The sequence below is a fragment of the Mytilus trossulus genome, chromosome 2 (genome assembly GCF_036588685.1).
Source record: "Mytilus trossulus isolate FHL-02 chromosome 2, PNRI_Mtr1.1.1.hap1, whole genome shotgun sequence".
NCBI classification, from domain to species: domain Eukaryota; kingdom Metazoa; phylum Mollusca; class Bivalvia; order Mytilida; family Mytilidae; genus Mytilus; species Mytilus trossulus.
The window spans coordinates 87993153-88020411 of NC_086374.1; the positions used below are offsets into that span (position 1 = coordinate 87993153).

At 30.0% G+C, this 27259-nt stretch overlaps 1 protein-coding gene across 8 annotated transcripts; it reads right to left on the bottom strand.

The window, feature by feature from the left end:
* LOC134708265 (uncharacterized) lies at positions 1 to 26924 on the bottom strand. Of its 8 annotated transcripts, XM_063568677.1 has the most exons (9): positions 25860 to 26923; positions 19229 to 19246; positions 14650 to 14758; positions 10821 to 10961; positions 8524 to 8550; positions 5838 to 6806; positions 3794 to 3880; positions 3025 to 3038; positions 1 to 236 (listed from the first exon to the last, which is right to left on the bottom strand). In XM_063568677.1, exons 1-7 carry the CDS (start codon positions 26792 to 26794, stop codon positions 3812 to 3814), a joined length of 2268 nt encoding a protein of 755 aa, XP_063424747.1. In that variant the 5' UTR covers positions 26795 to 26923; the 3' UTR covers positions 1 to 236; positions 3025 to 3038; positions 3794 to 3811. The 8 variants fall into 8 exon arrangements, with proteins under 8 accessions (XP_063424747.1, XP_063424744.1, XP_063424746.1 ...); XM_063568674.1 differs by lacking the exons at positions 1 to 236; positions 3025 to 3038; positions 3794 to 3880 and having other exon boundaries at positions 3889 to 6806; positions 25860 to 26924; XM_063568676.1 differs by lacking the exons at positions 1 to 236; positions 3025 to 3038; positions 3794 to 3880; positions 8524 to 8550 and having other exon boundaries at positions 3889 to 6806; positions 25860 to 26924.
* Positions 26925 to 27259: the final 335 nt, after the last annotated feature.

The window sequence follows — 27259 nt, forward strand, 5'->3', positions numbered from 1 at the left end:
AGTTGTGAGTTTGTTTGTCCTTGTGCAGCCAGAGAGGTCATATTATCAGGTGAAGGAGAACCTTTGTTACCTATCAACCTCTGATGCTTGTCCTCGGGAGGTATGTCCTTAACAAAGGTAAACTTTGGTTGTTTTTGTTGTTTAGACTTCTCTTTCTTTCCTTTGATTGATCGTAATAACTCCATCTTCTCCAGCCAAGTTAATCCATCCATGTTTGGATGATCAGAATTCAGGATCTAAAAAAAAACATAATTATTAATTATTTATCAACGTTTAAAGACTGGTCAATATACCGGTACATCATGATTTACCCTTGATTGTCAATTTTGACAGTGAAAAATCAAGGTGATATCTTTTTTTGTAAAATATGTAAAATCTTTATGTGAATAAGCTGTGTTTAACCAAAGTAGACTGAACATAGCTGAATATGAATGCTACATAATTCAAATGAAATAATTCTTAATGTTATTTAAAAAGAAACTGAATTATTGCTGAACTTTGATTGATTCCTTTTCTATTTGATTAAACTTGCATCTAGTCCACCTTTGACATTATTGGCTGAAATTTATAAATCAAGAAAAGTTATCATAGTACAGACAACATATCTGTTCGAGGTCTGTCTCAATATCTCAAACCAAATATTTGTGTAAATTCATGTACCGAAAAAAACATTCTGATTTAAAATGGTTTGCACTCCTCTGGAAAAAAAGTTTAAAAATACGACAAATTTTGAACACAACAATGAAGAAATGAAATGACTTGTTAGTACTATTATTTGTGCACTCTGAAAACCATTCAAGAATTTAATTAAAATGTAATGTAACGAACATTTGATAACTATAACTGTGTCTGATTCAGAATATTCATACAAATCATAGTAGCTGGCATGCAAAGGTCAAAAGGTTTTCAATGTACGGAAAAAAGCATAATTTGATTTCTTGTATATATTCTTAAATTAAATTTAAATTTCATCCCATTTCAGTGAATGTTTAATTCTAATCTGAAAACTTTATATAAATAAAATCAAACTTCACACCAATTTTCATTAATATTGTATGATGCTTTATAAGTTACTGATTATTTATATGAAAGAAATAAAAATTTTGACAATGATGGTCTTACAATTTAAAGCAATACGAATTTGACAATCAGAAAACATTCTGTTAAAAGAGTTAAAAGAACACTCATAGAAAATTAAGATATGAAGAATCAGTCCAAAGCATGATTTAACATACTAGTAGATCATATTCTATATATTCTATAGGCATCTTTATAACCAGTATCTTTTGCTCAAAGGATAGAAGTAGTAGGCAAATGAGAGTTTTTAATATGACAACTTATACTATATTGCATAATAAAAAGTTTAACAGTGCATATGAAATATTCTAATATCTAAAGTGCAAAGTTTTGTGTCAGAACATCAACCATTCTACCCAGACAGAAGAATAAAGATATGAACAAGTAAAAGAAAGACTTGGACATATCTCATTTCTTGTTCTGAATTTCAGTTTTAGTCATACTTATAATATCTCAAATTACTTAACCAAAATAAAACAAAATGCATTCTGATATTTCTAATAGAAAATTGAAACATTAAAATCCAACAAGACATCTCCAGGAACTTACAATTTACACCAACTTAAATACCAAAAAAACACATCACTGTTTAATTGAAATCTATCTTACATGGGTTTGAGATAACTCATTAATAAACAAATGAAAACCTTGATAACAAATTAAACTGGTAGAATATAGATATATTTTTCAAATATTTGTTAACATAAAATTTCCTGTTAACAAGAGCCAGATTTGGATGGGCCCTAAAAGAGCTATATATAGATATAGGAAGATGTGGTGCGAGTGCCAATGAGACAACTCTCCATCCAAATAACAATTTATAATTTAAGTAAACCATTATAGGTCAATGTAAGACCTTCAACACAAAGCCTTGGCTCACACCGAACAAAAAGCTATAAAGGGCCCCAAAATTACTAGTGTCAAACCGGGATAACCAACAGTCTAATCTATATAACAAAAGAGAAATGAGAAACATGTATAAATTAAATAAACAAAAGACAACTACTGTACATCAGATTTCTGACTAAGGACAGGTGCAAATGCATTGCTTATGCATACTCTGTTTTACAAGTTCCACTCCTAACTTTGTCTTATTAGGAGTCACCCCCCTTTTTAAAATCCTGGATGTGCCCCAGTTTACTTATGTGAATCAAAAAACACTCATATGATTACAACATAGGTACAATGAAACTATAGTAATATTCACATGATTAATTAAAGGATGTGAGGATATATATATTGATATATCCCTTGATATTTATCATACCATATAATATAATATTTCCTTTTTATGTGTGTATTAGATCTCTTTGACAGTTTGTCAGCTATAACTCTTTCTCAATATTTATGCACATATGCATTTATATTGTTCATTTTATGCTCTTTGTGAGTTTTCTTGAATAAAATAATTTGAATTTAATTTGAATTTGTATATATCAATATGACAACAACAAAAACCCACAAATAAAATGTTGACACAGATGTGTCTTGTCTGGGTGTTACTAAGTTAAGAAGGTACTATGAGATGTTGCAATTGTAATACAACTGCATACCAACTATATTGACCTAAAGTTAGTGGTTCTTTTACACAAATTATAACTATTATTGATTTGTCTTACACCACTGGAAACAGAAAGTCTAGGATCCCACATCCAAGAATTTGTAGCTGGGGAGATAAAAATCATATAAGTCTATCTAGTAAAGAATGATAAATGGTTAGAAAATAAAGCAAGGCATCATAAACTGTTGGTTTTTTGTTACAGCTAAATGACTACTTACAATATTATAAAATCCATCTATAATATGACACAACAATATCTCCCATTAATTCATGCAATACACATTTACCATGGATAAGCATACAATGAGAATTAAGTGAATTAGTAATAGAAACTATATCTACTAAATTAGATAATTGTTAGTTTTAAATCCTAGAAATTAACATACCAGTATAATTTACTCTGAAATGAAAAATACACTCATTAAAGTTTATATACTAGCATAACAAATAAACGACTTTTAACTAGCTTATCAATTAAAAAAATATCTGCTGAATCTCTGAATGATGATTGGAAATGTTTGTTTATTTACGTATAAAAGTTTGCACCAAATTATTCCAGGAATTAAGCATATCTGAAAGTATTATACACAAATAATTTAAGGTTGTTTATAAGTACAAAAGTGATATCATCAATCAAAAGAAGCTCTCAAAGTAAATAAAACAAACAAATAGACTGAAGCAAAGTTTGTGAATTGCGAATGGATATAGAAAACGTGAATAGCTAACTGTATATATAGATATAGTCTTCAATGGAGATTTATGCATTGCAAAATATAATTAACATTTCATCACAGGTAATTCCTCAGTATTGAAATTAAACCTGTAAAAAGTCTAACTGTCTGACTTAGATCAGATTTATTAACCAGTGGCAGATCAAGAAATTTTCATCAGTGGGGGCCTACTGACTACCTGAGAGGGGGCCTGTTCCAGTCATGCTTCAGTGATTCCCTATATAAGCAACCAAATTTTTCCCCAAAAAGGGAGGGCCTAGGCCCCCTCCCCGCCTAAATCTGCCTCTATTAACTAAGATTATAAACTAAGTTGCTGAATCAATAGTAAACTTAGGGTTTTAATTCCTTGGATGCATATTTCATTCAGGTAAAATTATCTCCCCTTGTGTTGTTGAGTTATCTCCCATTTTATTTAAAGATATACCTTGGAGAAACCAGCTGGTCATTTTTTGAGAGGGTCATATCTAGCAGCTAAACTGACATATGCCCTGCCCGCTGTATCAAACCACATCTGTAAAAATATAACACTACATCTATAGAATGGTTATATGTATTAACTCAATATAAATACAAATAAAAGCTAATGGGATGTGCTTGCTGTAGTATGCATAAAATAAGTATTACATGTATAAGCTTTAATACAATTGATAAGTAAAAAAATGCAATTAATAACCGATATTTTTCATCAACTTTTAACCTGAACAAATATTATGACTAAAATTAAAATTTTAACACTTCATTAGATTATAAGAAAAGAACAAGAATATCTGAACTAAATAAAACTTTAGTGTGAAAAAGGTATAATTATTACTACATGCAAAAATGAATCTTAAAACTATAAGTAAGTTTAAAAAAAATGTTATATGTGTGTTTTCATATCTTTGATATTTCTGGACTATAATTAAAACACAAGAAGGATATAAGGAGTGTTTAACAAGTTATGCAATACGTTTCTACCATTTTCTTTGGGATTACTTTAATATTTATATTAATGTAAGGTGACAGTAACCTAAAATGAAATGCATATTAGGATAATCATACCAGATCATCAATTGATCTTAGTATTAACCATTTATATATGTAAACTTAGTTTATATCAATGTGTTTTGGTTTCAGGTCAGGTCAGGTGGACATTTGTCTTATTCACAATCATAGGGTACATAATTACCTTATCTCCTTAATTTATTATTAGTACATTTAAAATCCCCTTTCCAGTTCAGTGTTTAATTAATTACATATCTGAAACCTAAGACTTTATATTTGATTACACCATACAAGAATTTTGTCTAGAAAAAAAATGTAATATTTTATAATATCTTGTGACAGAACAAATATTTCCTTTCATTTGGCAGTAATTTTATAATATATAAATCCTAAAGTCATTTTAATTCAGTTTATCTGCTTTACAAACTATTCAATTAGGTGTGTTTAAAAAGATTACAGTAATTCCTCATGGAGCTAAACACACAATTCATAAAACTCAATCACAACTTATGATTTAAACTTGTATAGCGCAAACGTTATAATAAACAATCTTGTCATCATGAACATGTCTCCCTTTATTTCAACCATTATAACCATGCATAAATTAAATCTGATTTTTTTTTTATTCATATGGATAGAGGGCTTGTTTTACAATCTAGTATAATTGTGGAATTGTTAATGAACTAACTGTTCTACTGTATGGTTGCTAATATGTCTAAATTTGTGACCGGCGAGAAGTTCTTAAATGTCAAAATTATTCTAATAAAATAAAAGTGATAGAAAAGAAACTACACAATAAGCAGGTAGGGCAGTGAATATCACACAGAGAATCTAGGTGAAAAAAAACCTCATAACAAAAATAAATATATATTAGCACTTGTACATATGCAATTAAATGTAACATATTCTAATACATATATAATGACCTCACATTTATCCATTTGTTTTTATTTCATAGGAATTAAGACAAGTATACAAAACAGTTCACTCGTCTAATGTTTAAATCTTCATACTAGTATCTTGAAATGTAAGAATATTGCACAAAAAAGTTTCGTTCTTTGATGTATTTTTTTTGGTTTCCATATTAGCACTTGCAGAATTGAAAGTAGTGAGGCATTGTAATTTTCCTCTTTGTCTACCTAAAATAGTTTTAACAAACAGAAAGTTTGCAAGGAATCCATTATTAAATGGTTTAAATTTTTACAACATAACTTAAACAACCAAAGAGCAGCATCAACTACTGCAGGACTGAAATGAATGTTTAATAATTGTTTATTTTTCCAAAAAACATTTTTCAACATTTACAAATAACAATCAAGCTCAAACAAAACTAAATAAAGAAAAGTTAAGTGAACAGACAGTTAAACTTTTGAGGTGCTTTTATTAAAAACAAAGTACATGTTAAAGGTATTTGTGTAAAAATCATTTTTCTGGTGAACATGATATGCTATGGAAAAGTAAGTGTGTGGAACATCAAACTCTACCCCATCAGCAACTGCTACTTCCTGTTTCATTCTGGTTTCTATAGACGAGTCAAGATGCTCATTTAATATATATTGAGCCACTTTTTGAAGTCTTCTTTCATCCTCATCCTGGTACCGAGATCCAGAAGCAGACTGAATATCACTTGATGTAAAAGTGGATCGATTTCCATCTGTGCTCCAAAGTGTATAAACTTGAGAAACTTTCATGTTGTCTGGGAAGTTGGAATATTCTGAAGGATATGGTTTTACAGAACTACTTCTCCCATCAGTCTGTGGTGGGGATGGTTTTGGTAAGGAAAATAATGTTGTTTCACTTTTTGTCTTTCTTAAATTTTTACTGCGTACATATCCAGCATATTTATGCCTTAAATTCTTCATTACATTTCCTTTGGGTATCAATGGGGCTCTTGTTTCCATACTAGAGGAAGTTCGTCCATTTTTTCCAAGTTTTGCCTGTTTAGACATATTGATATCGGACACTAACATTCCAGATCTGGATTCTGTACGAATGATTGGAAAATCAATCCTGGCTTCTGACTGAGATCGATGAAGGTTGGTAGAGACTTTCTGGGAATCTTTTAAATCTGGTGTCTTATGGGTTATTGTAGGAGAAGGGTTATGTAAAGTAAATTCTTTTTTAAATTTCTCTTTTTGACTTGGAGTTACTGAAGCAGATGGGTGCCAAACCACAGTTCCTGAGTTCAGAACTCTCATTGCATTTTGCATCATAATGTCATTGTTAGGGAAAAGTTGAATTGCACAGGAATGCTCAAGTCCATCATTTTCTCTTGTTTTCATATCAGCTCCTAAACAAATGGTAGATAACTTTGAGATGCTGATGACATCACTTGCCTCGTCAGAAATCACAGCTATGTCCTCTGGGAGGATCAAGCCGCTGTCTTCTAGAGTAGGCAGATGTTCTTGTGAGCCGTCCAAGCTTCCGTTTTTGCTCTCTGGCTTTTCTGGCAGCTGAATAAAGCATGAAAGAAAACAGCTATCAGAAATATCTATAAACTATGACATCCATAATTTTTGGGATGTAAGTTTATAATTCTATGGAATGTTAAATAAAAAGTATGTACATCAATCTTACAATGATAAATAACACTAATTAAATCTGAACAATTAACAAGTATCCAGCAGAAATGCTCTAAGACATCACACACAATAAATGTGAACATGTATCTATAATGAAATTATCTGCATGTACATAGTATCCTCAAAGTAAATTGCATGTATCTACAAAACATTTGCATGGAACTGCAATGTACTATGCTTGTATTAAAAATGTACTTTGCTTGTATTTACAATCTTCTTTGTTTATTTTTACAATGTAATTTATTTGTTTTTACTATGTACTTTGCTTGTATTTACAATGTACTTTATTTGTATTTACAATGTAATTTGTTTGTTTTTACAATGTACTTTGCTTGTATTTACAATGCAATGTTCTTGTATTTACAATATGATTTCCTTGTATTATCAACAAAATATGCATGTATTTACATATACTTTGCTTGTATTTACAATGTTATTTTTTTGTATTAACACAATGTTATTTGCTTGTATTTACAATCTAGTTTGCTTATATTTACTATGAAATTTGCATGTACATGTATTTACAATGTAACCTTAGTACATGGTGATATCATCTTTTTCGATCTCTTTAAGCTATGAATTTATTGTCCGTCTTTGTTTAATATTACCCCCTTGGTATCTTGAACTATCTTCTTGTGTTTTTTCCCCCATAGTTTTGTTTAATATCATATGCTCAAAAGATAATATAAAAGCACAACTTGCCTTTTCAAAACTTTTAGTTTTCTATCAAATGCAAATATCTATAAAAATAACCTTTTCCCTGAATTCATTATTAACTATATCATTAAAAAATTGGCATACTGTGCACAGAAAATTGTATTGGGTTTAAAACAATTATTGTTATTGTGGTGATCTGAAACTCCCATTATATGTAATAAATTTGTAAATGTGAAAAATTGTGGACTAATCTGCATAAAACTTTCACTCTGTGTGGTTGTTAATTATTGTCTTACTAAAAAAATAACAATGCTTGATTTAAAATATACGCAAAAGGATAATTTAAAATAAAATTTTATAAAAGATTTTTTTTTTATTGATAATGAACATGTTAGAATCTGTTATAAAGTATGTTTCACCCTCATTTTCAAGGCTAATATAGCAAGCAATCTGTAGAACTATCTGCTGTTTAATTCTGTTATCGTCAACTCTTCCTTTGGTCTCTCTGGTAGATAGGTGTCTCACTGGTAGTCATACCACATTTCCTTCGTCTTCCATAAGTGAATGCAGATTTCCAATCTCTAGAGATGCTTGAACTTAAATCTTATCCACAAGGGTCAGCCATTTTGAAATCACTCACAGTTTTGTAATCTATATAGTGTTTGATTTCTTTTTCAGTTGTTCAATGATCTTCTGGGAAAACTATTCAAAATTGTATGCAAAGAGGAATCACCCAAATGTTAGGGGAAACAGAAATATCTGAGACAAGTGAAAATAAGTGATTATTATGTACAACATCATGAGAAATCTTTTCACAATTTGTTAATTCAGTAAATATACTGAATATTGAACATGTTATTGTGTAAAGTGTTGTTTTTTTTATTTTCTTCAATAAAACATTAGTTTGTGTGACGGAGATTTAACACAGTACCTGCAATACTGGTGGCAAAGGTCTGTCCTGAAAGTACTCACATTTTTACAACAAATCTTTGCAAATTATTTATGATACATCTATCAAGTCCTAAATTAAGCATGAAGATACATAAACCTGAAAAACTCTTCTGTCTTTGACATACAAAACATAATAAACTAACATATACAGAATTATCCCACATCATATCAGTTCAACCTGTTGCACTACTAATTCTACTTCCATGTTGCATGATAATGTAGGAGAAACTTAGGTAACAAACATGTATGAAGGCTTTACCATCAAAACATCATTAAAATGATTGCTTTTACGATACTTGTTCCACAGAAGTTTAAATTCCTTGTTTTAGGATCAAAATGATTGTAAATAATTTCACTGCTCATTTCAAAATAAAAATTATGACATGTCATTGGTTGAATGCTGATCGTTTATGACGCTTTAAAAAAATATTACCAATAATGCATTAGATTCTGAAACGGACCTTTATCTAAACGTGTTTTCTGATATGTTTATAATATTTCTGAAAGTTCATTATATTAATAATCTACATTCACATCATAGGGTGAAAAAGGACACTTTTGATTCTATTCAAAGTCCGACATAAACTGCATAACTGTTCATAAATAATAGTTAATGTGAATTTAATCCCATATGAATTTGGAGTCTGAGATATAGGCTCAAGACTTTTCCTATATATGGATGTGATAAACAATTTTCTCTAACTCTATGGAAATTTATCCCTTTCCGAACCCATTGTATAAAAAAACTTAATCAACGTGTGGTTGCTGGTGATCTCAAAAGAACATTGGATGATGTTGAGGGTCATGACCTTTTTAGCTAACTGGATGAATCAAAATTTGATAACTGGTGTTAATGAAATTGACAACTTCGTGCAATGTGAAAGGCACTCGAAGGGGATTTTCGGTTAACAAAAAAAGAAAATGTCTTTTTAATCATTAGAGAAACAGATTCTTACATAGTTAGTGGATTATCGGATTTATCCAATCTCGATAGTTAAATTATAAATTTTAAAGTCCTCGCCGAGGCGGCTCGGACTTTAAAATTGATAATTTAACTATCTCGATTGGATAAATCCGATAATCCACTGGTATCAATGTAAGAATTTATATATATATTTATTTGATCATATATATCTGATATAGATATACACTTGTGTGTTTAGATGTCTTACATGTGATTTACAGAGACATAACACTATGTTTCAGTCAAGATGAATGTGGGGTGAAGTGGCATAATTTGATAGAAAAGTTGGCTGTATACTATATATGAAAAGGAAAATATATTGGTTAGGAGATGTATATTAAATTATTAAATGTGTACACATGCAAGTTTTATATTTCTTCAAAATAAATTTTAAAATATGCACACGTTAGCTGTTTAGTTTTAAATTACAAAATTACGGAATGGATATTTCTCTTGAAAGATTTTAGTCACTGTTTTTTCTTCTTCTGGTTTATACCTTGACTAAATGATGGTACTGATAAAAAAAAAATCTATATAATATATATGAGGGTCTGAATTCCGGGGGTCTACATTTCTGTAATCTTTATTTTTTTTCATTCCATTTTACAAAATTTCTTCTTCTTTTTTCATCCTTTTTGCCCATTATTTTCTATTTTCTGTATTTTAACATTCTTTTTTTTCTATTCTTTATTTTTTTGGTCACTTTTTATCTATTCTTTATGTTTTGTCCTTTAATATCTATAATTCAGTAAATCCCTATCCACATCCTCATATATAAAAATATCAAAAGTTGTGTGTGCTATTGCTTATAATTTTGCTATTGACTGAAAGTTGGACAAACAATTTATTTAAATAAACAGATACATGTACACATGTTTTCCAAGAAATATTGATATAAAACTATGTACATGTGTAAATAAAAAATTGGATGGTTTGTAGAAATAGGAAAGTACTTAAGGGGGTGTTAAATGGCATAATGACTCTCCATGAGGGTGGGTTAAAGGAGACAGTTGGTTGGTGAGCTTTGTTAGAGCAATGAACAACTGTTTTATATTATACAAAACATTTCTCAAGCTCCCGTCACACTTTCGATTATTCATTAAAAAAATAGTGTGCATTTATATCATGCAGAAAATATGTTATAAAATAAGATAACAAAATGTCTAAATTTTAAATATTATACTATTAAAAATGTCTACATTAAAAAAATATTATACTATGTGTGAGAAGACTAGTATAAGCTCCATCCAAAAACAAAGTGCACTATGGGAAGACTAGTACTAGAGGTGAGATAAAAAATCCTCAAAACATACTTCACTTTTGGATCGTGAAAAATCCATAGCGGTGTACATGAGTCTAGAGTCTGGTCGTTTTATACCCACTCCCTTGATTGTGTCCATCAGAATGTGACCGAGTGCTCGTACTTGTACTGTGCTGTATGGACGTGTCTTACGCTGGTAAAGTAACAGTGAGCATGCTCATCAATAGTGATAATGTGAAAAGGTAGATTTCATTTACAAACAGTTACGATGTGCAATGATGTACTGTGAATGCTTCATCATGTGCATTTAACATAAAATGTAACCTTTTAAAGCTAAAATTTGTAGTGCTTGGAAATTATATTTTTATAATTTCCATTTACTCTTACAATTTTGACAAATGAAAAAAATAAATTTACTTGGATGTTAGCTTTTCAACCTTTTGACTTATGAGATATGCGCAACATATACATGTATTTTGTAGATTGAATTCTATACAAGAGGCTCTCAAGAGCCTGAATCGCTCACCTTAATTTTTTTGGTAAAATCTCTCATCAATGATTATTTTGGCTTTTCAATTTATTAAAATGTTCTTTGAATCGTCCTATTTTCTTCAAAAGCAAAAAAAAAATCATCTTCTCCTATGTTCTATTTTAGCCATAGGAGCTATGTTTCTTGACATACAAGGAAATGAAATATAAAATTTATACTAGATACTCTGAAACTCATTAAGCCTAAGTTTGGCTGAAATTGATACAGAAGTTTCAAAGGAGAAGATTTTTTAAAGTAAGTCAAAATGATGAACAAATTGTGAAAAAAGTCTTTGAAGGGCAATAACTCCTTAAGGGGTCAATTGACAATTTTGGTCAAATTGACTTATTTGTAGATCTTACTTTGCTTAACATTTTTGCTATTAACAGTTTATCTGTATCTATAATAATATTCAAGAAAATAACCAAAAACTGCAAAATTTCTTTAAAATCATCAATTCAGGGGAATTATACCTGAAAAACCAGTTACCCTATTCGGCTGAAAATTGCAGGACAGGTAGACCTTGACCTAATAAATACCTTCACTTCTTGTCTTATTTGCTCTAAATACTGGAGTTTTTGAGATATTAGCCAAAAACTGCATTTTACCCTGTGTTCTATTTTTAGCCATGACGGCCATGTTTTTTGACGAAATAAAAAATAGAGCACAAACTTTATTTTATACACCCTACTGATCATTCAGTTGAAGTTTGCTTGAATTTGGTTGAGTAGTTTTAGAGGAGAAGATTTTTTAAAGTTAGCAAATATGATGAACAAATTGTGAAAAATTGTCATTATAAAAGGACAATAACCCCTTAAGGGGTCAATTGACAATTTTGGTCATATTAACTTATTTGTAGATCTTACTTTGCTGATCATTTTTGCTGTTAACAGTTTATCTTTATCTATAATAACTAGAACACACCCATGCTATCGCGAGTCCGTGACTGAATTAAAGAATATAACTATGAGTTGAACCCGTCGACCTCGAACTTCTCAATTATTGGTAATATAATTTTTTTTTAAACAAAAGATCCTGGAAGGGAGTATTTTTTTTATCAACAGCATTGTCCTATATTAGTTATAAATGAAGTTGAATGCTTGGATTAGCTGTTTTACGGCATGCCCGCTAACAAATTGAAAACTGCTTATACGCCTTATTTTAAGTCCAGAATTTTAGTATTCGTATTGTCATCTTAGAAAGTCTTAATGATTAGATACTACAATAGGGAACAATTTCTCAATGATTGAATAGTACTGCAACCCTGTAATTATGACCCTTGTATATAGCAAAATCCGAAATACACCGTTTGGTGGTGCGCCTGTCAGATGCGGAACAAACAGATAATGAATAGGTAACAGGTGAATATACTATTGGTATCGGTATCAGATTCGACCCGGAACTCGTTAATTATTGCCACTATTAATTATGTGGAAAACAAAAGGGTCTGGAGTGGTGTAATTTTTAATCAACACCATTATTCTATATTGGCTATATATAAAATTGAATTCTTTGATTTGTCGTGTTTACCCGATGACGGCTGACAAATTGGACCTCGTCATTTTAGTATTATAGATATTCAAGATAATGACCAAAAACTGCAAAATTTCCTTAAAATTACCAATTAAGTGGCAGCAACCCAACAATGGTTTGTTTGATTCATCTGAAAATTTCAGGGCTGATAGATATTGACCTAATGAACATTTTTACCCCATGTCAGATTTGCTCTAAATGCTTTCGTTTTTGAGATATAAGCCAAAAACTGCATTTGACCCCTATGTTCTATTTTAAGTAACGGCGGCCATGTTTTTTGAAGGATCAAAAATCGAAGCACACACTTTGTGCAGGATAACCTAAGAAACAATCATGCTAAGTTTCATTCAAATCCATTCAGTAGTTTCAGAGGAGAAGATGTTTGAAAAATTGTTAACGAAGACAGATGACGGACGCCAAGTGATGAGAAAAGCTCACATGGCCTTTTAGGCCAGGTGAGCTAAAAAACAAGGTTCTGACAATAATTTTGTCAATTTTACAGCACAATGTTGGAGGCTAACACCCATATTTGCAAATGACACACATATATATCTAAAGTTTAGTGAGCAGTGAAATCTTTGTCAAACCCTTTATTTTGCATATATATTTTAAAAACGGTTCACATAAAAATGTTTATACTAAGTTTAGGTGAACACAACTTTATGATACACTACTATTAAAACATAAACTAACTTGATACAAGAAGATTGGGATGTTCCCATATCATACGTTACAGAGACATGGTTAACATCTAACAGGTCAGAGGATAAATCTCAACTTTATGCATTTCCATAAAGGTTGTGTCTACTTTTGAAGATTTATAAACTTTCTCCAGTTTCAATTTTACCTAAATCATTGTGTTACTGTAAATTCTACAGACTTTAGAACCCTGATTCCTAAGCTGAGCTAACTTGTCTAACATCCACCACTATAATTATAACATACTTCACCATTTCTAAATTTGACTATTAACAAAATAGCGTGAAAGACCCCTTAAAATTCTATACAAATATTTTACCTTATAACATGGAGTGGAAAAATTTAGTCAATTCTGCTGTATATTTCTGGTTAAGAAATATAAACATTAAATATTTCTGCATTCATGTTTACAATCTTGTGTAGTAAATGATAGTATAGTCTTACAACTATTTAACAATACACAATCTTTGTGATTATCATTCCACAAGCTTTTTGTTAATTCTGCTTTGTTTGTATCCCCCTTGAAGTAAAGGTATATATGACTGCGGCAAGAAGATCGTTTATCATATTCTCAAATGATCCTCACAATCTTTTAATTACATAATTAAGTAGCATAACATTTGAAACTTTAAAGTTGAACAATATAAATTTACAATGTCAACTTAAAACCTAAATACCAAAGATTTACTGAAATTTTTATCAGAAAACAACCTATTTCATATAATTTGCCATAGTTTCCATAGTCATAATTATATTACAAGTAAAAGTAACCGTACGGACCAAACACCTGTTCAGTTTCAATTGGTATGGCAGGATGGTTTTAAAGGAGATGATGTAAAACAGCTACAATGGATAACGGATGGACATCAAATAATAGCAAAAGCTCAAACCACCCCATTGGATATAAAATATATAAAAACAACCAGAAAAGCATATCACTTGCAAACTTCTAGCAAATAAAGCTAAAAATTATAGCTTAGGTATATAACACAAAAAAATAATATCAACATTGCCAGTCCTTACAAACAAAGCTGATCACTGTTCAAACACAACATAACAGATCATCTGAACACCCTGTCTTCATACTTAATAATCAACAGGAAACCAGTATTTTACAGACCTGTTTTTCAGCTGCAACACAACTGAGAGCATCTAAAGCACGTAAGTTCTGTTGGGTTGTAGCTACAGAAAGACCGTCACCACTAGGCTTTCCCTGAGAAATCTGTTGGCTGAAAAATATTGAGGATAGTTTCTTAATAATTAATTGCATTCAAGTTTCTTTAGAATAAAATGCATTTATATACATTCAAGCAGAGTTCATTGCAATTAATCTTGTACAAATATATATATCTTCTGCTGTAAGCTTTATAAGCCTGATATACTGTAAACCAACTGATATCTGCAACCAGCAATTTATTTTCGTGACTAAAAAATTAATGTGAGTAATCTAGAATAACTTATCTCTACAAAAAGATAACTGAAAATTGCTTTAACACAAAAAGGTATCTGAAAATATTTTGGTGTAAATTTAAACAGCATATACCTTAATCTTTTGGCATCAAGACATTTTCAAATGTCACCATGCATCATTCAAGAAAATAATTCATTGAAAGTAGGACATTTGGTAAAGCTTACTTAAGTTTTTGCTGCAAGTAAATTACTGTAAAATTGAAATAGAAAGCAATGCTTTTCTTCAACAGCTTGGTAACCTGAGGAGTTATTTTCAAATGAGTAAGGATCTAGTTTGTAAAGTTTGAAATCATTTAAAATAAATTTAGCTTCAATCTTTGAAAATATGTGTTTAAAAATCACCTTCAGTTTCTCAAGTTATCACTTTTAGCTATTAAATTTCAAATGTAGAGTTAACAATGAGATTACTGTTAGGTTCGTCCTATACAATATTTCAAAATTCAAACACGGTATCAAAAAGAAATATTTGATTTAAACATTAATCATCCTTTTAGGTTATTTTTTCAGTTTCTCTCAGATTTTTTAACTTCCATAAATAGGAAATTCTATAGATGCTCTTATGGCATGTAATAGCCTCCAATCTAGGCCGATTAATTCTAATTAATTGAATCAAATATGAATGACGTCAAACTTATACTGTTAGGATAAAATTACTTTCATTACTTTTAATTTTTACAATTAAAATTAAAATTGCACTATTTTGAAGGATTATAAGTGCATTTTATCGGTACAAGTTGCAAATACAGATTTCCTGGTGCTTTCTACATTAATGTGGAACTGGAATATAAATTGATGATGTTTAATATGAAGTAATTATATATTTTTGATGAAAATATAATTTTATTTAATGAGAAATTGATTTTATATCATCAACCTGACCGAGATATTTGGTCATGAAAAATAGAAATCAAGGGTTAAGGGATACTTTATACAAAATCGGAAGAATTTTTTTTATCGCTATTTAGAATCAATGTAATTGGTGATTTTATCAGTGAGAAATATTTTATTCATGAACATTTACGTTAATAATTGATTGTGGAAGGTGGTGAATACAGATCTTGTAAAATCTATGTTTAATTAAATATGGAGAAAATTGTTTTAAGATTGTATTGTTGTTTTACAAAGGAAGTCATCCATGTTTAATTGGTAAAATTATTGTACTTTCAGGCCTGAAAATAATGAGTTATATTGTAATGCATTGACATTATCATTAAATGAAATTATATTTTCATCAAAAATATATAATTACTTCATATTAAACATCAACAATTTATATTCCAGTTCCACATTAATGTAGAAAACACCAGGTAATCTGTATTTGCAACTTGTACTGATAACATGGTATTGATTTGGTCCTTTTTTAAAGTGGCTTGCTTCCCATTTAATTTTAAATTACTTAATTAATATAATTTCAGTACTTGGGTATTTGAAATTTGAATTTTTAAAATTAATCAACTTTGGTAGAAAAAATTAAGTTGGAGATCGAAATAATATTATGGGCAAGAAATACTTTGTTCGGATGTATTTTTTTCATGGTTGAAGGTGAATATTTGATGATCCTACATTTATTGGATGACTCTAGCATTGGTGAGTCCAATGGGGGGAGGGGGTATTCCTGGGGTTGGAACCCCCCATTTTGGGGACATATAGTTGGAACCCCCCCCCCCCCCCCCTTTTGTCCTAGGTTGGGACCCCCCCTTTTTAAAATGGCTGGATCTGCCCCTGAACATATCATATAGAAACATTTTCCACAAGCAGTCACTGCTATAAAAATATTGAATAGGGTATAGTATTGGGCCCTAATACTATACCAATTCAAACGATAAGTGTTGCAGTCATTTATGGATAGGCACTCAAATGACTGTGCATTCAAGTTCAGACTTTCTCTTATGTTCTATCAATTTTAACAAGCAATGAATATTTCTGTCCAACGCATAGCAACCAATTTTATCAAAGGAAACATCACAAAAGTTTATTTTCAGCATGAAAACAAAAAAAATCTAATGATAAGATAATTTATGTCTTTTAATTAAGCACATGAATGATACAATTTATGCAAGAACAAATATTTTCATCCTGAGGACTCAGCAAATATATTCCCTCAACTATCCATGGTTGTAACTTATAATATTCATTGATTCACTGATATCTTGTATAAATGACATTTAACCAGTGACCAATACAAAAAGGTCAATATCCCTAACTTTGGTCTGGTTGTTATCAATTTTTAGTATTTTAAAAGCAAATTAAAGTTATTAGCAAAGATTAACTTTTTTATGCAATTATGACAAACGAAGTGAACCCAAATCCAAAACTGAAATTCTGCATCATGCATTGAATTACAAATCAGTTAATTGTGAGTATTATCATTGTTTTGTTATGTCGCTTTAAATCTTTAAAATATTGAAAGAACTGAAGACAGTTGCTACATGTGGAGCTAAAATGGTTGCTATCTCTTCTAGAATACCTCTTTTCTAGACCCTCTGAGTGTTGGATAAACATTTAATGAGTTATATAATTACACCATGAAACAATAAATGACTTGTACCATGAAATATGTGACTTACACCATGAAATATTTATTAAGTTACACGATGAAATTAGTTACATCATGAAACATTTAACATGTTTAATGAGTTACACCATGAAACCTTTAAAACATGTTTAATGAGTTACACCATGAAACATTTAATGAGTTATAGCATGAAATATTTAATGAGACATTTAATGAATTACCCAGTACACATTCAAACATGTTGTGAATTACACCTTGAAACATTATATGAGTTACACCAAGAAAAATTAAATAGCTACACCATAACTCCTTTTGTTTATAAGTTTCACTAGAACACTTTTACAATATGACAGATTTTATGAATTACAATATAAAAGATTTTTGTGATTTACACAATAGATTTAGTAAGTTTCACAATAAAGCATTTTGGGAGCTACATGCCTGCATTACTATGAAACTGATTGAAAGTTTATACAATGAAAGATTTTATGAACTACACTATGAATAATTTTGTGAACTACACCATGAAAGATTTAACAAGTTACATTAATTTCTTGAACATTATAAAACAGATTAAAAGTCAAATCATAAGCTTTTTTTTAGATACACCATAACAAATTTTGTGAATTTCTTAAAACATTTTAGTAGTATTTATGCTATATATTATTGTAAAAAGTTTTAGTGCTAGATTACGAATCATTTAAAAGACTTTCAGACAAAGAAACGGAGTTGTATTGCAAATAATTATATCTAATTCTTATGGTTATTAGTCTGATCTGATTAAGTTATTATTTTGATAGTATTAACTCAGTGTTAGTCCTACTGAAAAACAAAGTTCATTACAAAACAGTCACAAACTACAGAAAAAACATAATTTAAACAAACTATACCTCTTTTGAAGATTCATTCTAAACATAAATTAGACATAAAAAAATCTAAAACTATTAGATAACAACTTATAAAAAATCCAAAAATTTTCGCAGAAAGAGTTAGTTTTTCATTGCTGAATGACGTGCCTGACAAACAAGAGAACTCAGAAAAACATGAGGCATTCTGATGCTTCAATACTTAAAATTTATCTGTTTCAAATTCTATGCAGTACTCACCCAAATCAGCAAGCACAAGTTTGTGTTATGCAAGTAGATAGGTTTAATGTATTAAGTGGAACCAAGACATATTGGACATTTTAAAAATAATATGAATGATTTGCATGTTTGCATTCCTTTATGCCACAACAACAGCAAAAGTAGAGAAAGGACAGAAAAGTAGTCATAAATCGAAGAACAAGAAGGGGGATTAATTACAACCAAGCAGAAAGAGATTACAGAAAAAGACCTACAGGTGACAGCTTGCATAAATTTGGGTTCAAAATTCAATTCATTATGGCCCAGATTTAAAATAAAATAAACATATGTATGCCAACTTAATTGATTCTTAATTGATGATATACTTGATTATAACATATGAACATTGACCTCTACTCATCAAACTGTATGAATTAAATACCCATTACTCAATACACAAACACCTGACAGTCATGTGACAATCATGTGATACTACCACCAGCTAAATAAATGTCAGGACTCTTGTTTACACATTGGTGAGAGAAAAGCTATGAAACATGCTGTGGTTTATATACTACAAGCTATACATAGTAGAACATTAAATGTAAGAATAAGTTAAAGAGTTTCTTCCTTCGCCAATTACAACTTACCGTGGAAGTCGCCAAGAGCTGCAGGTAAAAATGCCCATCAGATTAAAAATAGTGGTTTGCATATACATGTAGTCTTGTTTTACCATTAAACAATATTTACATATTTTCTTTAAAAAATTAAATCAGTTTTTGAAATTAACAAGCTAAAGATTTTTAGTTGTAGTGAATAAGATCTTTATTTGAATTAACTAAACTTGAGAAGAGAGACAACTCCACCAAAGATAAAAAAACAGCCAAAAATGTACATGTTTTTATAGTACAAATGTAATTCCCAAAAATAGTGTAGTTAATTCACTTAGGTAAAATTGCCCATACAAGATGGCATAAAAGCAATTGCTTTAAAAACTGATATAAAATTGAAAATGGAAATGGGAAATGCGTCAAAGAGACGACAACCTGATCAAAGAGCAGACAACAGCCGAAGGCCACATATATCTTTAATACATTTAAGTTTGATTTAGTGGTAAACATTTGTACATGAATTAAGCCATCTTTAAATGAGTAGGTCAAGTAAGACCCCTTTTTGGCCCCAAAATATAACAGTTTTACAAAATTGTTAAGTTATTCATTGGACAGTAGAATGCTTCTGCTACATAAATTATGGGCTGTTTTTGACAATACAATGCACATATATCGGGTACTTTTAACATGTTTAAAGCTGCAATCTACAGGTTACACAATAATAGACCAAAAAATAAATGCATGTTGATCAGATTTTTTAGTTATCTGCCCCTAGAATGATATAAATGCTCTTTTGTTTTGCTCTTTGGTCAGGTTGTTGTCTCTTTGACACATTCCCCACTTCCATTCTCAATGTTATCTCTTTCATTTGTCTTTATAATACTTAAACTTTTTCTTAGTTCATGTAGTTGTTCTAAGTAACTAGCCTTTTTTCTGGATTGGGCTAAATTGTGATATAAGGGGTTTTAATGTTTTGTCCATTTAGTGTTATGAAATTCTATAAATTTTTAACTATTATTATTCAATAAATATTTCAATAACATTTGTCAAATAAACAGAACACAATGCAATGTCATTTCAAAATAAAATATATTCAGAGAAAAGAAACATAACATTAACCTATTCAATAGGACTGTTACCAAATGTATAGAATAATATTTTATGTACATATCACTTTTAATTCATTCAATTTCAATATAACTATTGATTTGTCATAATGAAAATTTATATTTCATATGCACTGTAATTAATTCTTGAAGAGGATTAAAATGAAATTTTTAAATAATATTTACACTAAATTTCTTATCAATTCCATATACATTTATTTAATGGACTGAATATAGTCTTAATAATTCAATTCACAAGTAAATAGAAAAGTCCACAAACTATCGAAATTGGAACACCTTGTCACTTCAGACTGGTACTGACATGATCGATCACGGACTTGTATCAATTATCAGCAAAAACAACCTTTTTACACAACAGATTAAATGTAAAGTGCTTGACATGTATGACCTTCCGAGAACATTTGAAATCAGGTTATCTCAGTGACAATTCAAATAAACTGAAATCTCTTTGGTAAATTAAATGCCGTTTTTGATCTGAGATAAGCATACATGAATCAACACCATTGGTCGAGTTTCAGGAGGCCTTAAATGTTATACATTTATACCAGTCGCTGGTATCTTTTTAAGATCAAAGTTAATAGAGTTTAATATTATGTTTGCGCTCAAACAATGTTAAACAGAAGAATTTAAATGGTATTCTAGTCTGCCATTTAATTGATTTAGTTTATTTCACAAAAATTCAATTGCAGCGAATGCTAACAAACATTTAATATTTCTATCTCATTCTGTTAGTCGCATCATTTAATAAGGTGAAATGAAATTGTTCTATATATGAAGTGAGAATCATTTGAAAACCTTAATACATGTAACATATGCATATATACATACATGTATATATATAATTCGTCTAAACATCAGCCCAACATTGTTAGATCTGTAAATTTGTGAAACATTGGTCTTCGCTTGCCTAGATTTCAAAACTCACACTTCTGGGATATCATGGCGGGCGCTGGCACCAAATCGCCTTGCACTGTATCCAATGTGTTAGACCACTTGACCACCTATGCTCTACATACATGAGTTCATGAATAAAATAAAGAACAATTGGTTTGATTTTTTGGTGTTTCAACACCAATTTTAAGCACTGCATTTAGGGGGGGTCCAGTGAAAAAACTATGTGAATTAAGTTTTTTATCCTACATTAAACTGTTGATGTCGTCCCTTAGTTTTGACAATAAATCTTTATGGGTAGCACCAATTTTGCAGGGTCGGTTGGGATTGGGGAAACAAACAATATTTTATTTAAGGCCTCACACACAGTAAAACAATTAGGATTATAAGTCTATAGCGAAAAGTCTGAAATATGTGTCCTGTGAAATCATGAGACTGAAATCTATGTTCTTTTTCAAGGTTGATTTTCAAAGGTTTCCAATGTCATCGAAAGGAGGGTATATACCATACCTAATAATGACTGCACGGTTCAGCTTGTATAAGCAAGCTAACCAAAGATATAACCTTTGCCTACACACTCAATGCAATCTGCTGTAAAAACAACCCAATTTGTTTACCATGTCACACAAAGATTTCTGTATCCCTTACATACTGAAAAAAACTACCAAGATATTATAAATATATTGGTTTCTGATGAAGACACCTTTAACTGTATGAATGGGAGATATATAGATTCTACCACTGCATCGAGTGTAATACGATATTAATCCACTCGAGACAGTTAAATTTTCAAATTCAAAGTCCAAGCCGCCTCGGCAAGGACTTTAAAATTGATAATTTAACTGTCCAGAGTGGATAAATATCGTATTAAACGAGATTTTGGTGGTGGAATCTGTTTCTCTAATGATTTTCTAACATTATGCAGGCAAACTTTTTCCTTCTCTTCGAATGATCTGCAAAAAGATGTGTTCTTTCTATGTGACGTCGTCAGGCATGGTCGCATTTTTTCATGCCGTCACAATCCGATTTTAACCAATGAAGAACTGAGATCAAACAAACCACACGTTGATTAAATTTTTTTTATACAATGGGTGCAGAAAGGGATAAATTGACGAAGAATAGAGAAAACTCTTTAAATAATTGAATTTATACCAATTTTTAACATTTTAAAAGACTTATTCTTGTCAATTTTTCATTTCAATGTCTGGGTTCCCAAAAAATAAATATCCTATTCTTACAATTAAGGAAGAAATTGTCTGATGCATTTTCACAACAATTTCTTAGACATTAAAGGAGTACATGTAGGTCAAGTAAGACCCATTTTTGCCCCTAACATACAATGACATATAGCAGTTTTACAAAATTGTTAAAATGTAAACTTTTAGTTATTTATTGGAAAGTAGAATGCTTCTGCTCCATTAATATGGGCTGTTTTTGAAAATACAATGCACATATATCGGTAAGTAGCAGCAATAAGTCATGCTAAATTACTGAAATCTTCACAATTTTAGCATTTTAGTTAAATTTTATACAGTGGATGTCTAAAATGAAAGTGGCCGCATTGGTGTTCATTCTTAATATTGAAATATAATTTGTATTTGATAATACATATCAAATATATATAAAGTTTGACTTGAGGATGAACAGGGTCGCAACCACTTTCATTTTTGACAAAAACATCTGAAAAGTAACATTTTCATGATTTTGGGGCTTATTTGATAGATTTTTCATATTTGAGCTTGAAACAGAGTGTTTATGACTAAATCAGTCAAATTCTTTCACATTAACTAATTGAATCAAATGAAATAGACACTTAGTGACTTACATGTAAGTTTTTAAAAAGTGTCCAAAATCTGTAATTACAGGACCTTCTCCTTTGCAAATCTAATTTTTGCAACGAACATATAAGGGCATCATTAATCTTTGTCCTATTCCAAATATTAACTTTAGGGGCCAGCTGAAGGACGCCTCCGGGTTCGGAAATTTCTTGCTACATTGAAGACCTGTTGGTGACCTTCTGCTGTTGTTTTTTTATGGTCGGGTTGTTGTCTCTTTGACACATTCCCCATTTCCATTCTCAATTTTAATAACTTAAATATATATATACATGTACAATTGTAGATCTACTGACTACCATTTGTCTACATCTATTTTCAATTTACCAGACAACATGTACATGTACATGTAAATATTCTGTGTGAATAAGTACAAATGCATGCATGGAATTCTAGTAAATGCTAAAACTTTGGATACACGTTGTCATGACTTACAAATGTTCATTTATGTGTTAATGTTGAAAATTATACAGAGTTAAGACATTTATGTTTGCTCTATAATCATGATAATTTTTAGTTCTACATACATCAATGTATGTCATGTATGTAATTATATGTATGTGATTTATATTTTATCATGTTTATATCTCTAGCTTTTTAAATGTAATAAATTAATCAAAATATTATTTGCACCTGAAGAGTCTCTTTGAATAAATTTAAAATATATATATTTATCAATTGAAAGGTTTCGCCCTGGTGTTACATGTAAACGTAAGGGTTTTTATAAGTGCACTTAGAATGTCACAAAAAGTTTTCAACTACTCTTATTCTCACAAAACTGTAAGCATTCTGAAGTAAGCTTTTAATCCTCTTATTTGCTTATTGATTCTTTTGTGTGAGAATTTGATTAAATAGATGAAAAATAGACTCTTACTGTCAAATCAAAAATAGATCAAGGTGAAAATTATTTAAACGCTTGTCATTTACTGAACATAATGCTTTATTAATTTACAATGTACGATTTATAGCGCATATATACATGTACAGTGAATCATATATAATCTGGATTAAAAACAACCATGCCTTTATTCCAAATAATCATATTTTTCATTTATTTTCTTCATTTTGTATGAAAAATGTACAACAATGATGTATGAAGCTTTTGGATAATTTTGAGAGCGGGAAAATTTTCATTTCATCTTTGCAAGAAAATAACAACAAATTTTCTAATCTTCATGATCTTTTAACAAACTAGTTTTAAAACAAATAGTAATAAAGCACCTGTATCTATATTTAAAAAAAAATAGAATACAATGTACAAAATGTAGTTATTCGTTATATTGTTCTATGAATCAGGATAACAGGCAAATATATATATACATGTAAATTGTACATGTTATTTATAGTATAGGGATCTGAAACTTTAAGTCTTAACATGCTTAATGTTTCTAAACTTTATATAATTGTGTACAAGAATATTTTAGATAAAGAACTTTTAATCTATGTATATGCTTTGTAAGATTTTCAGGGGCATCAAATTAACCATATTTAAAAAAGCAAATAAATCTATTCTGTAATTTTTAACAATGACATCTGACAGAGGGTCATTCTTGCTTTTTATCAGATATCCACATCAAATTTTACTTTTTAAATGGATAAACTTGTCAATTTTCTTTAACATGTTTACCTTTCTTTTATTGAATGCATGCTATTTTAGAAATTTGAGAATCTTTAAAGGTGAAAATAAAATTGTAAAGGCTTTCAAAATTCAAAATTGTAGATTTAAGAATTGAATGACAATCTAAAATTTTTCCAATACACTTCTTTTACCAATTGTTAAATAGTTCTGATCGAAATCTATATGAAAAAGTATTATCTGAATTCTTCCTTAAGAATATTATATATATGTTAAATTGCACAATGATATAATAAAAACATGAAATGCAAAAACCAAATAATCATTTTTGAAATCAATAGTTGTTCAAAAACTAATTTATATTTTCTCATAGTCACATACATACATTTTGTAATGCAATATTACAATGTACTTGTGTACCTTGGCAAGTTCTTCAAACATAAATTCAGAATTTAAAAATTCATGTTAAGTAAAAGTGACAAAAACATCATTTTCAATGTACAAAATATATGTGCATGTACATCTTAATTATATATAGCATGATGCAATTTGTTTCTAAAAAGGCAATGTTATCTTTTTCTTTTCTTTTTTCTCAACATGCTCAAATATATATATACATTAATTTGTAACTGAAAATTTGAGGTTAATTATTGATAGAATTCATGGAATCAATATATATCATGATATATGCTGCATTTATTCATATTACACAATAATTGTGAATTGTAACTTTGTGAACAAATTTTACTTTTAAAAACATGTTTAAAGAAAGCGTGTGTGGTGTTACATGTGCATATACACATGTACAAAAACGTATAATTATAGCTCATGTCTGTTTCACAATTAATATATCAAGCTCTATTGTCATTTTGAATTTGACAGGGGAGTTCAAATGTAGACGGGCCAGGAACAAGTTTTTTAATACATGTTTATTTAAGGGTACAATGTAACAACCTGTAAAAATACAAATGCATTGTACATGTATAACTTATTTTGGGGCCAATTGCTATAATATATCTTGCATGGCAAAAATAACAGTTTTGTAAAGACTTGACAATATGCATGTACATGATATACATGTACATGAATACAATGTTTTTCTGTCCTACCAAAGATGAAACAGTTTTCTGATGAATGAGGGTGGTTTTTAACAACTTTTACTACCCATGATGGTCTTTCATGTGTACAATCTGTCTATTTTTACTAGCAAGATTCAATGTATTTGATGTATTTATACTTACACAGTAACTGTTTGAATGTTTTTATTGTGACCATTTGGTAGAGATGGCACTGTGACTTTGGTAGGTGCTTTTCCAGCTGATCTTTTCCCAGATGCTACTCTAGGTGTTTTAAATGGGTCTTTTTCATGCTCACTTGAATTGTCAGATTCTGATTTCCATGCAATATTGTGCATCAATGCTTCCTTGGAAAGTTTATACTTATAGGCTAAACTAGCCACATCTTTGTGTTGGTGATGGTTGTGTTTAGTGCAAGTATGAGAACTTGTTGAATGAGGAATGGGGTTAAAATTAGATTGAGAACATTTACAAGCACCATTTGAGAGGGAGGTATTTTCTCTACGTGTGTAACTAAAGGCTGCAGTTATGAGAGGCTGTGATGTTGATACAGTATATGGTTGATTGCAATGGCTGCATATATTCTGACCAGAATTCTGAGAATAGTTATTTCCTGATGCAGTGATATTGTTTTGTGCACTTGTTATTGTTGCAGTATTTTGAACTGCTATTTTCCGGGGTTCATTGGATTCTTTTTGGGTTACTGTTTTAATTCCACTTAACTGAGAATTTTCTTCCCTATATTGTTCAATATATGATTGATGGTAAGGATAATGTTTGAACACAAAACTGTTTTGAATCAAGTTTTTTAATCGTGTTTGTTCCCTCCATGAGTAAGTTAAAGGTTGTGGAGTTGGCTTTTCCTTTTCCAGTTTGCGTAGTACACATTTTGAACTGCTAAACCATCCTGTCACATCCTCATTCCTAGACACTTTAATAGTTTTTGGCACCTTTAATTCAGTGTTTCCTTTTGATTCAACCATGTAATCAGTCAGCCACAACTGATCATCAATTTCCAATAATTTATTTTGTATCTGTCTATCCAAAAATATATTGAGATCATGATTTGAAGGGGATTTTGCTCCTCTTGCTGAGTTCATGGTTACTCAACGCACAGTTTTAAAAGTTTAATTAAAATATGACTTCTATCTTGTCATGACATTTCCTTTCATTCATTACCAGGGCAAACCTTAATTGAAATAAAATAACAAGCAGTTTATCAATAACTTCCGTTTTTCCATACATCCAATAGAAAAAAGTTGCTGCAGTCTCCTGACACATGTGCCCTTTCCTCCATTTTCAAACAATTATTGTTGGCATGACCATCCCACTTGGCTGTTACATTTTGTTTATTTTCCTAAATTGATATATCATTCGTCAATTCCAGATTTCAAATACAAAGTTAATTCCGCAATGATTTTATCGTTTCCTTTTCTTAAGATTTTTTATTATCAGAAGTCCAAAAGATTAATTAAAATGTAATTATCTCAAAATAAATATAAGAGGGAGTGAATAGAACAGCATCGTAAATGTTTTGTTATGATTTGCAACATTAAAAATCTACG